Genomic DNA, 13,107 nt, shown 5'->3' with positions numbered 1-13,107 from the left:
TTAGAGACCCCGTGCTCTGACAAGAGACTCCTTTGAAAAGAGCAAGAGTGGCTGGATTGTCTCCTTCCCCTGAATTCCTGTATCTCCCGGGCTGACTAGGGTGTCCATAAGCCTTTTCAGACTAAGAGAGAAAAGAGGGGTAAAATCAGGTCAGGGGGCATATCCCCCAAGGAATGGTAGGAGCAAGAGGGGGTTGCAGCCAACCTCAAGCCATCGGGTAGAGAAGGCTGGCCCAGGCTGGGGACTAGATGGGTGAAGCCAGGTTCACCAAGGACTAGAAGAAGACGAGGGCCCAGAGCACAGGAGGCCAATCCCAAGTGCATGCACAGGTCCCAGGAGTTCTGCGGGGGATGTGGGGGGAAGCCGGCAGAAATATGAGAAGGGGATTCAGAAGGATTCCCACTCTGTCATCACAAAGACAGGACCCAAGAAGTAATAAACTCCTGTACACATCTGTTCCATATTATAAATACACATTATATACAAAATAATGTTATAAAATGTAGAAAGGTCAGTGCTTCTGATTCTTAAATTATTGAAATACTAGACTCCAAAATAAACTACAAAAAAAAATAAAAACTCATATTATTGATTTCTGAAGATCGGCTTCAAGGGTAGTCCGGGGGCAGTAGTGGGTGTGGGCAGAGCCCAGGCTCGAAGCCGTTGGAATGGGCTTCAAGGAGGGAAGGATCTGGGTGTCCACAGCACCCAGTTTCTCCCTCACCAGAATTTCCATCATCTCTGTCCGGAGCTCCCCAGTTAGGCCTGGTGCCCCTGGCTGGGAAGAGGGGCAGGTCCTCCCCCATCTGCTCACAGGAGCCTGAGACATCCAGGGCCAGAGGCTATGGAAGCCTGGGAAGGCTTACCAATATCCTTACCCAGAGAGCCCAGGCCAGGGAGAGGATGGGGTGGTGTCAGGAGCAAGGCCCACATGCAGTCGTTGGAAGCATGGGGCAGAAAGCGCTCCTCCTCTCTGCTCCGGGAGCTCACCTCACCTGCAGGGACACTCCTGCCAAGAGCTGCACCAGGTGGCTTCCTGGCTGGCGGATGGCCCTGCCCTTACTGGCCTCCTCTCTCCTCTCTGATTTGGACCCAGCTGTCGCCATGGAGCCCGGGCCAAGGCACTTTTGGAAACACAGATGCCAGTGGAAGCCAGAGCAGCTCCAGGCCCCATGGGACCACTGCCCCTCCCTCTGGAAAATAGGCTCCCCAAGGAGCCCTCTGAAGGCCGCTGCCGGCAGGGTGGGTCCAAGTGGCACCTCTCCTCTCCTCTGTTCCCCTGGCTGGTGCGGCTGCCAATCTGATGCCAGACAGACACCCAAAGATGTGGAAGGGTACTGCATCTCTTGGCAGGTTCACAGTCTGTCCAGTTCATGCCATTCCCTCTTCCTCCTGAGAGCAGCACGTTGCATATTAAAAATGTCCCATCCAGGATGCAATGTAAACAATGCAGAAGGAAGGTCCAGCTGCTGGGGTGGAGCTGGGATGTCCTGGGGAGGCTCCTGCCTTATACCTGGGTGGCATGTGGAAAGGGAAAAAGTGGGTTACCCTGGGGTACCAGCACTCCCTCCACGGCTGCCCTGGGCCTCCCTGGGAGAAGCCAGTGAGGCAGGTGGTATGAAGAGGAAGTGGGGCAGCCCTCCTGGTCTTCCGGCCCAACACATACCCATGCCTGGAAGTCTGTGCCCATGAGGGGGCCAGTGAAGGAAGCCAGTGAGTAGGGGCAGGAGGGGCCCAAGGCAACCACCCTCACCCACCAGCAGCTGGGAAGCAGCTCCCGGGAGCTGGCCAGGTGCCACGGCCGCCCAGCCCAGCACTAACACAGCAGGAAGAGACCGGGCTGGTTCACCACTGCGGCTCCTGTTTCACACCCTCTGTGGCAACGAGGCCAGCAGAGATCCAAGAGCCACTGAACCAGGCCTGCCAAGGAGGGGTTCCGACCCACCCTTCAGGAGTGGCCGCTGGGGTCAAGAGTAACCGGGCCACTTTCTCATTCCCTAAAGGTAGGAGGGCACATGCGAGACGGGAAGGCGGGCCCATCACTCACCTCTGTGGCAATGACACATTCATTCCTCTCTTCTGATATCAAACACACAGACTGGTACATGGAGTCCCTGGGGGAGCATATGGCTGATATCCGACACTCTGGCTTTTCACTGAGGGAACACAAGACAGGCCGGTGAGGGAGAGATGAGCAGAGGGCTGGAGGAGGTGGGGCGCTAAGCTGGACCCTGGAGAGCCAAAGGGAACTGGCCAAGGTGGCTCCGGGAGAAGACACAGGGATTAGGGATACTCAGTGCTAGCCTGGTAGGCAGTTGGGAACAGGCCTTGAGAGAGCCACAGAGGGTCTCAGGGCTGGAAAAGGCCAGTTTGCCACTGGAGGCAAGCCATGCTGGGGGAAAATTGGAGTCACAAGTGACATAGTGTGGATATTTGAATGAATGAATGAATGAATGGGAAGGAGGGATAAAAAGAGCCTGGAAGAAATCTTATTGGATTTGTAGCCTGTCAGCGGTAAGAGCCCCTATTTGCTTAAAAGCAGTCAAGGGCCTGGGGCCAGCCTCCCACCTGTCCTGGGAGAGCCCAGGCAGGACTATAGGTGTGACCCTGGGAAGCCCCTGGGCCTCCAGGTGCTGCTTACCTGTGTATCCGCAGTGGCGCCTTCTCCCCTAAGCTCTTATCACTGTGGGAATACTTCCCGGGCAGGATCCCCCGCCCCAGGAGCCCTGGGGCCAGATTATAGTCCAATGTGTGGTTCTGCTGTTTGCCACAGTTGGACTTGTCCAGGCCACAGTCTACTTCCAGCTCCTTCTTCTGGTTTGTGTTCTTGAGCTGGGCAGTGGGGATCAGGTTGTCCTTTTGGAAGTCCGACAAATTGTTCATGGCCTCCCTGCTGCCGCCGTCGGGCCGCCTGAGCCGCAGCTGCCGTACCGCCACTGCCACCATGCACAGTAACACGAGCACCACCACCAGCCCCACGCCCAGGGACACGGCCACCCAGGGGAAGGTGGGGGGCATGCTCATGCGAAACTCGCAGCGGCTGCCCACGAAGCCATAGGGGCAGTTGCAGACGAAGTTGTCAGGAGGGAGGCCAGGGTAGCACGTGGCCCCATTGAAGCAGGGTCCCGAGGCACAGGCTTCGGCAGGCATCCGCACCTCGCAGCGCCGGCCAGAGAAGCCAGCTGGACAGGTGCACACAAACCCATTCTCCAGGTCGTGGCACGTGCCACCATGGACACAAGGGCTGCGGGCACAGTCGCTGATGTTGATCTCACAGTGGGCGCCAGTGAATCCAGGACGGCAGCGGCACACGCGGTTCGGACCTCGGTTCAGGCACTGGCCCCCTGTGGGGTACACACAGGCCACAAGTCAGCCATCTCCAGGGAACGCTCCCTGGAGCAGAGGGTGCCCCATCCCGGGAACCAGCTCCGAGCTCAGGTCCTCCTGCCTCCAGAACACAACCAGCATGTACAGATCCCGCTACAGAGTTCTTTGCATGAAGAGTCAGGAGACCCTGAGTTAAGGATGACCCTGGTCCTCTATGCCTCAGTGGGCTCATGTAGAAAAACCACTGGCTGCTTACAGAGCTTTACAGTAGAATCAAGCAGATATGCTTGGGTTTGAATCTCAGCTGTCTCTCTCTAACTAAGGATCTGGCACCTGCTGCTTTATTTTATTTCTAAGCCTCAGTTTCCTCATATGTTAAATTGGAGAAGAATGCTATAGGCTGTCTTTTGAAGGTCAGGTAAAATAATGCATGAAGACACGAGCCCGTGCCTGGTGTATAGTAAACGCTCAAATAAATTATTGTTTCACTTAAGCATCACAACCACATGAAAGAGGACAGGTAGTACATTTTCCCACTTGGTGATGAAGAAACTATGGCTCCGGGGAGTTAACTAGTGACTAGCCAGAGAACAGATTCCATCTCAGCCCTTCTGGTCCCTCTCCAGCCTTCTCCCCGGCACAGCTGTCTGTCTGTCTCCCAGATGGTCACCAGTGGAGCAAGGAGACAAAGACCAAAGACAACATACGTGGTGTCCCCCAAAATGCTGAACATTCCAGACACCTTAAGGTTCCGGGTTCCCCATAGCCATGGGGCAAGGTGAGGCCTCCATGAGCCGGGCCCTCACCTGCTAGCCACCTTCAAAGAGGGACATGAGGCCTTCAAAGTCCCTTTCTCTAGCCAGGACTTCTTGGGGAGGGTCAGAGGCCACCCTAGCCAGATCAGGACATGAGAATAGGAATGGAAGCCAGGCAGTGTGCATATTACTTCCTCTCCAATGGCCTGCACCCACTGCTAACCTGCTCTTCTTCCAAAGCCACCCAGATAATCAAACAAGCTCTTCAGCATCCAGAGCAGATGCAGATCCATCTCAGCCTGCCCAGAGTGACACACAAGGCCTCTCTCCTCCTCTTGTGACCCTCCCTCACCAGAAAGTTCTCTGGGCCCCAGGGCCAATCCAGCATGTTAGCAAGGCAACAGGACGCACCATTGGCACATGGGTTGCTGGTACACCTGTCCACTTTCTTCTCACAGTTGGAGCCAGTGAAGTTGGGGGGGCATTCACAGGCGTAGCTGGTCCCCTGGTTGCGCTCCCGACAGGAGCCACCATTGAAGCAGGGGGAGTCAGCACAACTCAAGGTGCTGTGTTCGCAGTGCAGGCCATAGTAGCCCGGGGGACACAGGCAGTGGTAGCCATCCTCCTGGTCCTGGAATGAGAGCATAAAGGGGCCAAAGTCAAACCATGGGGAGCAGGGATTCATGGCTGGGACCTAGCTCCCACCTGCCCATAGTGCCTGCCCATGGCTGCACATTCACTGGCCACCTGGGGTGGGGATGCCCGGGTACCACCTGGCCAGAGCTCTGCCTTTCTGGGCTGGCCTAGGCCTCACCTTACAGCTGCCTCCGTTGCGACAGGGGTTGCTATCACACTCGCTGAGCTCCAGCTCGCAGTCTACGCCAGTGTAGCCTGGGCGACAGGTGCAGGTATAGCTCCGCTGCCCACTGTTGGAGCATGTTGCCCCATTCTTGCACGGGGAATGGTGCGTGCAGTAGTTGAGATCTGTGGAGACAGGAACCAACTGAGCAGAGCCAAAAAATGGTCTCCACTTCCAGGCTCCATGGAGTGCAAGTTCACTGTCCATGGTCAGACCTGGCGCTTCAACCCAAAGTCTTCCAGGTCCAAATACCCTTCTTCTTCCCCCAGTGAAATTATGTATATCGAAGTACCTAGAACCACATCTGAGGAGTGCAATCAATCAAAGTTGAAAAAACACAGTTGGACACCTGCCTGCAGGTCAGCTCACAAACACATAAAGGTAAGGAAGAGAAGGCGACAGCAAGGCCACATACTGAGGAGGAAGTCAGAAAAGGCTTCACGGGGGAGGGGCAGCTGAGGTAAGCCTGGAAGGGGGATGCAATTTTAACAGGTGGAAAGAGTAGTGGGAAGGCTAGAGCCATCATAGGTGGTTACCAGGCATTTTTTAAAAGCGGAATGTGTTACGGGGGTATTTTGAAATATAAGTCTTTGTTTTCTTATTCAGGGAGGACAGAGAGGGAGAACCAGACAGAGCAAATACAGGGACTGTAAGGGCTATGTTTGAATAAGACGAGTATATGACTGTGTCACCTGGGAGCAAATGTGGGGCGAGGAAAGAGACATGGCAGGAACCAGGTGTGTGTGTGTGTGTGTGTTTGAGGGGCGTGGAGGGGGGACAAAGTGACACACACACACACGCACAAAGAATACAGGGGCTGAATTCCAAGCCCCTTGTTGCCAGCAAGTCAGGGCCCAGGCAAGTTCCTTCTATCCTGGCAAGTGTCCTGCCCACCCTACCCAGGCCTGTGCTGGTGTCTCCATGGCAGCAGCCACCCCATTTGACCCTGAAAATGGGAGGAACGCGCTGCAGCTGGCTATGAGGATGAAGGAGAAAAGGCTCCCTCCCCCACCACTGAGGCTGGCAGACCCCCATACAGCCAGAAGAGTGACCGGCCCCCCAAACACCAGGAAGACTGTGGGCTCAGGCAGCTGCCTGGCAAGTGCTATTGGGGAGAACAAGGGAGGCTGTTTCTGCCTCACCGAGAAGGCGGTTAGATGTCACTCCGCCCAGAGGTCCCCCGCACCCACAGCCTCGGGGCAGCCCGTGGGCACACCCCACCAGACAGCTGTTTAGGGGAGAGCTGCTCAAACAGCCCTGGCAGGTAAGCAAACACTTAGGGGGTTAATAGGTAACTACAAGGTCGAAAGAGGAACTGAGCCTGGCACCCCTCTCTCTGGCCTTGTTGGAATTTATGAGGCCACCTTCAGGCTGCCAACTTGTCACCCTCCTGGCTTCTCCAGCCACCCTCTTTCCCTAGCACCTGAGGAAGAAGGACCCACCAGCTCACGTTAAGCCAGTTGTTAAGATCCTTCCAAGTCCCAAGCTCCTTGAAGTATAATGGGAAAGTTCATCAGTCATCAAGTAGGAAAGGTCCAGGTGACAGCTCTGGTTTCCACCCCCAGCCCATCCCTTCTCTCTGCCCTGACTCACCTTGGTCACAGAACAGGCCTCCCCAGCCCTCATCACAAGTGCATTGCCAGGGGGTGCTGCAGGTGCCATGGCGACAGCCATTGTGGGGGATGCATTCGTTGCACAGGCGGCCCTGCCAACCCGGGCGGCAGCTGTAGAACAAAAGACAAGCTGGGGGTGAGGTGAAGGCCTGGCCAGGGGACAGCTCCCCCCTCACAGCTTCCGGTCCCCTACTCACATGCACTCTGCAGGCTTGCTGCAGTAGCCATTCTGTTCATGACAGCCAGAAAGACAGATAGCTGAGGGAAGAAAACAGGGCTGGGTGAGGGCGGGATGCCAATGACTCTGAAGTCCTATTCTTCCTCTCCTGCCCTGGGGGTGCCCCCAGCTCTCCTGGGCTTACTTCCCACTCCTGGCCTCCCAAGGGAGCCATGGATGACTTAAAGAGAAATAATGGCACAGGGAAGGAGAATCCAGTGCAATAACGGGGTGTTTGTGGACTTAGCATGATGGGGAGGAACGCTAAGAAGAGAGAGGGCAGAGTCCAAGCCCGTCCTAAGCATCCCCAGCTGTTCCTGAGGCCCAGTTAGTGGACAGCCCAGACCGCTCTCCAAGGGAGGCAGACTGCAGACGACAAGATGCCACTGTGCTTGTTCCGGGGACCCCCCTCCAGGCAGGTGGGAGCTTGGCTGCTTACGCTGTTCGCAGTACTCCCCCGTCCAGCCGGGCAGGCAAGACAGGCTGCCATCTGGCTGACACACGTAGTGGCCGAAGTGGTCATTGCGCTTCTTGCATAGACGCGAGCAGCTGTCCCCATAGTAGTTGTCACTGCAGATGACCCGGTAAGAGTAGCGCAGCCTTGTGAGAGGGCTGGTCTGCTCATCCAGTAACCAGTTCTGGCCCACAGCTAGGGAGCCCTGGATGGCGATCTTGCTGATGAGCGCGTCTGGTGGCAAGGCCTCTGAAGGGGCAGAGGGCCGGGTCAAGGAAGGGCAGCCAGTCCCCAGTAGTGCCAGCAACTGCTGGATCAAACCAGTTGTCCAGATGACCCCCACCTGCCAGCAAGCACGGCCACAGGAACCCAAGCGTCCCACTGCTTAGCTGCTCTGTATGTGCATGTGCAGAGAGCCTGATACCATTCAAAAAGGGGACAATAGAAGGATGTTAAGATATCCCAGTGTTCTGGAGGCAGATAGGCAGGGGAAAGAGGAAAAGAGGTCAAAATGAGGGGATAAAAGAAAAAAAAAAAAGAAAAGTTCTCCAGGCCTTTGAGGACCCTGGGAGCAAAGGGTCCTCTGGTGCCCATTCAGGGGTTCTGCCCTTAAAGATGGGTAATGCTTTTCTTTTTCCTTTTCAAAGTGAGAATTGTTGTGCTGCTGAAATATCCTTTTCCTCTGTGTCAGAACAACATCCCAAAGCCATTATTCCCTTTCCAAAGGAGCGGAATTCGCGAAAGGTGTAAAATACAGGAAGGGGCCCGTCAGCGGCGCTGGCAGCTTCGGCCTTTCTCACCGCCGTGCTCCCCGCGTTCCCACGCCAAAAATAACCCGCAGGAAACGCAATTGTGCTCAGAGTCCAGGCAGCGGGCGGAATCCGAGCGTCCAGCGCGGGGCGCAGCTCCCAGCCTAGCTGAGCGTCCTGCCCCCCACCCCCCACCCTGCACTTCCCCCGCCTATTACAGATTAACTCTTTCGGCGCTGCGCCGTGTCGCCCCCCTGTGGCCGCGAAGCGAGCTACTCACCTGGCCGCAGGTCATCTCCTGGTGCGTGCCAAGCTTCAATAATGAGTGAGAAGGTACCCTGGGAACAGAAAGGAGGGGGCGGGGGAAGACAGAGAGATGGCGAGATGAACAGGGGATGGTGGGGGTGCCTTTCGGCAGCCGGTTTAATTAATCTAATTGCAGGATACAGTTACAGCACCCGGGTCAACATAACGGGTCTGTGCTCAGAAGCGCGCGCGAGCAGGGAAGGCGAGAGAATCCCGGGTAGGAGGAGAGTTGAAGAAGGGGTAATGTACGGGGGAGTCTTTCGGAGGTGAGGAATAGCCGGGGTGGCAGGTGATGAAAATTGTATCCCAAGGTCTAGGAAAAGATGGGACGTAGAACTGGGAAAAGAGAGACTGGTGAGAGCCTACAGGAGGGTGAGGTCCCAGGAAAGAGTCGGAAAGAAGGGTCAGAAAAGAGTGCCCCCCCCTTTTTTTTGGAGGGAGTGAGGAAATCTAGAGAGAGGGTTTGTTCCCAGGAGAGCCCCCTTCTCTCGTGATCTCCCAGTGCGCCCAACGCTGTACTCACCGGCCAGGTGAAATTGAAGGGTAGTTGGAGAGGGTTGCGTCCCCCGCCGCTACTGTTGTCTCCGACGGCGAAGGAGTTGGTGCCCAGCACAGGCGTGGAGACGCTGCCGAAGGTGCAGGGCCCGGGAGAGACGACCGCCTGGAAGTGCTTAAGGCAGACGCGGAAGAAGGTTCGGCAGCCGGGTTCGCACGGCCGCCCGCTAGCTAGTACGCCGCGCTCGTTGGCAAACTCCTGCAGCTGCAACTGGAAGACTCCGGAGCCGGCCGCGGGCTATTGCACAGGGACCAAGAGAAAGAAGAAGGGGAGCGGTCAGCTCGGTGGACGCCCGGGGCTCAGGCCCCGGGCGCGGTGGGAGGGAGTGGTGGGGATGTTACCTGCTGCCAAAGTGCCACCAGCAGCAGTAGCGCCCAGCCCGAGGCGCGACGGGACGCGACTGCCATCCCCTGGGGCGTCGCTCTCTCCACCCGCGGGCTAGGAAGCTTTCCCGCGCGTCCCACCGCCGGAGGGGTCCCTGAGAAGCCAGGCTCCGCTCGGGGCTTTCCTTCCGCCTCTCCTTCGCGCTAACTGCGCTCCAACTGCCGCGGTAGGTAATCCAGGTGAGGGCGGCTGGGTGGCAGCCGCTCTGAGGACGTGTCCTCGGGTTAATCCTGGTGCTGTAAGCAGGCTAGTGTCCGGCTACGCGGCACTGAGGCGGCTTGAGCTGCGGCTCTTGGCCTTGCGTTCACTGACCGCGCTCAGCGCCGCTACTGAAACCTGCGCTCTCCCGAGCTTTCCTTATATATATTGGCTCCTCTCTTCACCCGCCTGTCACTCAGACTCGTGGTCACTCTCCCCTCCCCTCCGGCCTCTAGCTGCTACAGTCCCAGCGCCGCCCGGAGGGGCCTCCGCCCCCGCCTTCCCCCTTCCCCGCCAGCCAGTCAGGCACAGGTCCCCGCCCCTCTGGGCCGCTCTCACTCAGCTCCTGGGTCCCCCAGCTCAGAGCGTGCCGAGGTGACCAGTTCTCCGCAATTGCGGGGTTACAGGAGGAGACATCGGCCTCGGGAGGACTAGGGGGAGCACCAGCGGGAATGGGGCGAAAGATGAGCTAGTGGTTCCCGGATGGTAGAGGGGGCGGAGACACTGGGGAGTCCCCGTGGGCGGAGTGTCCACGGCCGGCGTTAGTTACCTGCAGCCCTCGAGCAGGTAAAGGGAACTTAAGCTCAGAAAGCGAAACCAGCGCTGAAGGACTCGGATCTCCTTTACCCTCCCGGAGCTTCGGGAGCCCTGACGTCGTCGGCCCCCAACCTGTGAGCGTCCATCCGCCCCGCACCCTACCACCCTACCACCACCCTGCGCAGCAGGGAAGCCAGCGGACGCATTAACATCTCTATGGCCAGTGCAGACTAGGCGAGGGGCCAAGTGTCCAAGGCTCGGGGGCTCGGTTCCTCCACCTGATGGGCATCTCCCTCCCCAGTTGCAGGGGGCGTGTCCAGCGCCTGCCTCCTCCCTTCTGCTTCCCGCCTGGGCTCGGCGCGTGCCAGTCCCAGGACGCGTGGTCCCCGTGCTGGGGGTAAGGGGGCGTGGTCCCCAACATAGAAGAAGGGGGGCGCGTCCTCAGCTGTATGGTAATAAGGGTCTGGTTCCGCCTTCAGCGCCTCTTCTCACCTGGGTTTAGCTTCAGCTCCAGCGCCTACCTTCTCCCCCCACCCCAACAGCCTCAAGCCCTGGCCCCCGCGTCCTGTCGCTCCGTTGGGGCAAGGAGGAACTCTCCTGGCTCCAGAGTTGGCTCAAGCCACCAGAGTCCGGGTGAGGGGCCGAGGTCCGGCAGACCCGGGTCCTCTCCTCCTTGGGTGACATGTAGGTTGGAACTGGAAGCGCGCGGACTCGTTTGAGTTTCAGGCGGCTTCCCCCGTCTTTCCTTAGCGTCTTCCCTGGGTGGCCCCACTTCTCAGAGCGGCGGCAGTGCAGCTGCTTTCCCGGAACCCGCGTGATCCCCGGAGGCTTTAGACCCCGGAGGGCCGGCTTCTCCCAGTGTCGGGGGGTGCAGGAGAGCTCTCCCTCTGAGACGCTGAGGGCGGCGGGGCCCTGTGGCTTCAGCTGTCAGCCCGCCCGCACAGCTATGGCTGTCGTCGGGCGATAAGATCGGTGCGGGGGGAGCAGGGACGCGGCGCGGGCCCGGGGGAGTCTTGGAGGGGCACGGCGCAGAGCTCAACAGCTGCCTAGATCGAGTATGATCTGATTTTTTTTTTTTTTTAACTTGAGGGTGGTAGTGTGGACTGGGGGAGAAGGATGAGAAACAAGAGGTTGGGAGCGTGGGTTGGGGGAGGGGCGAGGTGAGGAGACGGGCTCCGGGGTCCCCCACGCACGGCCACCCCTCCCAGCCACCATCTGGCGCGAGCGGGTTGGCGTGGGGAACCGAGGTGGGGCGGGGGCCGGCAGATGGGCCCAGGCTGCGCTCCAGAGTTAATGTAGGTTATGGACAGGCGGAGTCCCCAGGCCAGAGGGAGGGGGAGCCCAGGGTTGGCCTCCCAGCGATCTTGACAAGTGGGTTCTCCGCCCATACCCTACGGGTCCCTTAGTCCTGCCTAGGGTGCCAAAGAGTGCCCCTCACTTTCCTCTGAGGTGGTATCCAACCCTATCTAGTTCTGTCCTTTTCAACCCAAAAATCCTAGCGTGAGAGTTCATTAATAAGAAAAACAAACAAACCCAAAAACCTGGCTCCTTATCTGGCTCTGGCTTTAGCCTGACACTCAAGGGAAACATCCAGTCCCACTGGAGACATCTTTCTCAGTATTGGAAGAACTGGAACACTCTCCATCCCTCTACACATCTGTACTAATGCGCCTATAAGCACTTTGCAAATAGTCAAGGACCAAACACAAACATCATTATCCTCAGAATCAAGAATTCTTGCAAGGGATCCAAGAAATAGAAATCCTCTGACCTCTAGAGGAAAGGGTTAAATTATCTTCCCCATCAAAAGGCATTCAGGAAGCACCTATTTGCTAAGGGATGCTGTCTCAGAAGTTCATTTACTCCCCTAGGACTCTAGGGTGTGGTCTTTGGCCCTAAATACCCACTCCAGTGTTCTGGGGTCCAGCTTTGCTCACATTTGCTGAGCAGGAGAGGGTCGCTTTGTGGGCAAGAAATAGAAATGTGAAGACTTCACAACTGGAGCTCCTCCACTTTCCTCCCACTTGTGACTTGTGGCCCAAAACGTGTCCGCGGGCTCCCAGGAGCAAGAGGCTGTGAGGGTGTCAGAAGATGAAAATCACAGTGGGGTGGGACCCACGAGGACGTGTGTGGACCCTGCTCCTATGCAGACCCTGGGCCAGGCTCTGGAGAGAGGGCATGGAAGCAAGGCCCCAAGGACCTGGGCTTCCTTGGACTGACTGTGGGCCTTCGAGGGTCCACGGCTTCTCATCTCCACCAGCATCCACAACACTGCCCAACGTCTGGAGCCCAAGGAGGGTCGAGGCCTGGCTTCAAGCAAGCCCCACAGCCTCCACCCCAAGAACCTTTGGCTTCTGCTGTCCTCTCCGTTTGGCCGCTGTACACAGTGACCCCAACAGGCAAGACCCGCACCTGGGGCCCGGAGGGGGGCAAAGTTGTCTTGAAGCCTTGCCCCCAAGCTGACCCCCAGTGATTAGGGTGCGACCGGGACCGAGTAGAGCCTCAGGCCCCTTCCCCTACTCGATAGCCTTCGCGCCCCCACCCGGTGGGAGGGGGCGGCGCGTCGTCCCGGCTTTCAGCGCCGGATTGTACACCCACCCCCGAGACGGCCTTCTCTGCGGGAAGACCTGCGCCCAGGTAGGAGCGCGATAGGGGCAGGGGACAGCGCCCGCCGAGGGGGTTCAGGGGTGGGGGAGCTAGTCTGGCTTGGGCGGGGCGCTTAAGCCTTAAGGGGCGCCGCTGCGGTCGCTGCGGAGAAGGGGCCACGTGCAGGGAGCGGCGGCCCGGGAGCTGCACAGAAGGCGGGGAGATTTGCAAACTGTTGCTGCCACATGGCTGCTCCATTCGATCCATTCACATTGAAATGAGGCCGGCGCGTGCCTCATCTGCCGCAGGGCGCTGCCACGCGTCAGCCCGGCCCGCCGCGTGCCAACTGGGGCAGTGGGGCTGGCAGGGCCTGGCAGCCGTGGGGGCGCAGCCCGAGCCCCGAGGCCAGGCGGCGGGTGGGGGAGGGGGGCCGAGCTACCCTAGCCGCTCAGGCGCCGCAGTTTCGCGGACCTTGGCCCTGCAGTTGGGAGCGAGCCGACGTGAAAGGACCAGGACCGACGGGTTTCGGAGGGGGGCCGGGATCGATGCCGCCGCTCCCCGCAGAT

At 58.4% G+C, this 13,107-nt stretch overlaps 1 protein-coding gene across 1 annotated transcript; it reads right to left on the bottom strand.

The window, feature by feature from the left end:
* Positions 1–447: 447 nt before the first annotated feature.
* DLL4 (delta like canonical Notch ligand 4) lies at positions 448–9,523 on the bottom strand. The gene is given in 11 exon segments (NM_001075779.1): positions 448–1,513; positions 2,048–2,156; positions 2,642–3,344; positions 4,494–4,713; positions 4,897–5,066; positions 6,535–6,665; positions 6,752–6,812; positions 7,211–7,474; positions 8,255–8,312; positions 8,804–9,073; positions 9,178–9,523. Coding segments are annotated over 11 exon segments (2,058 nt in total). The 5' UTR covers positions 9,244–9,523; the 3' UTR covers positions 448–1,507.
* Between the last annotated feature and the right edge of the window lie 3,584 nt (positions 9,524–13,107).

This window comes from Bos taurus, chromosome 10, assembly GCF_002263795.3.
Source record: "Bos taurus isolate L1 Dominette 01449 registration number 42190680 breed Hereford chromosome 10, ARS-UCD2.0, whole genome shotgun sequence".
In the NCBI taxonomy this organism is placed as follows: Eukaryota; Metazoa; Chordata; class Mammalia; order Artiodactyla; family Bovidae; genus Bos; species Bos taurus.
The sequence above is the reverse complement of the archived record's forward strand: the minus strand, read 5'-3'. Positions and strand labels throughout refer to the sequence as shown.